We start from the raw sequence: 858 nt of genomic DNA, 5'->3' as shown, positions 1-858 counted from the left end.
TCCAGGTAATCCACAATCACAGATTCATTAACATTAAATGATATGATATTCCTCACCCATTAGTACAGTCCCTGTTGATTAACACGAAGCTGAAATTATATATAAGATCTCGGAATGTTGATTGAAAATATTCATAGTTTGGTCTCTACATTCCATTCATGTTACTACTAAGTATACTTTCTTTACGGTTTTGTTTCAGTTTCATCTAAGACTGTCTGGTTGTGTTTTAACGTCGAGGATATAAACAGACTCTCCAATCTGTTTGTTAAATAAAGAGGATTCTGGTTATATGCTTTATCTCTTCATATGTCTATATATCAGTATAACTATTTCATCGATATATATACAATAATACGTATAATCCTACCCTCATTACTCTGCGTGTAACTAGCAGTCTATATAGTTACCAAAAAGACATATTTCTACCTTAAATTACCTTTAGTTTTCTATATTCAATAATTTCCTCTCTAATTCTCCCCACGAAACAGATAAAGATAAGACCTAAAAACGGTAATAAAACAGACGAAAGAAAAACATTTGCTAACCTTCATGCGTTTGCTGATCACCTCTATGTAATCGGGCAAGTGCGCGATGCCAATCCACTTCTTAACGAAATGGGGCACAATTGGTATCAGCCAGGGCATGAAATCGAACCAGATCACGGTATCTTGGAACTCTTCAAAGGAAAGGTTGATGAGCTTGTTGACTTCCTGGATTTCTGGGTCGTTCACGTTATGCCGTCGACCTGGGGAGGCAGAGAGAGAAGGCTTGGCGTGTATTAGCGGTTGTTGAAACCTTCTCTTCGCGTCTTTCTCGCAATTTTGATACGTTTTCCTCTCTCTTTTTTGTCTCAGTATC

The 858-nt window shown here is 37.1% G+C and overlaps 1 protein-coding gene across 1 annotated transcript in view; it reads right to left on the bottom strand.

Annotated features, from left to right (window-relative positions):
• LOC119594562 (cytochrome P450 2L1-like) overlaps nucleotides 1–858 on the bottom strand; it is a gene marked incomplete at its 5' end in the record, with an annotated part of 8,962 nt that overhangs the window by 4,130 nt on the left and 3,974 nt on the right. The window contains 1 exon segment of the mRNA XM_037943595.1: nucleotides 546–745. Coding sequence (XP_037799523.1) covers nucleotides 546–745 — 200 coding nt within the window.

This window comes from Penaeus monodon, chromosome 34 (assembly GCF_015228065.2).
Source record: "Penaeus monodon isolate SGIC_2016 chromosome 34, NSTDA_Pmon_1, whole genome shotgun sequence".
Lineage (NCBI taxonomy): Eukaryota > Metazoa > Arthropoda > Malacostraca > Decapoda > Penaeidae > Penaeus > Penaeus monodon.
This window is presented reverse-complemented; position numbering and strand designations above follow the sequence as displayed.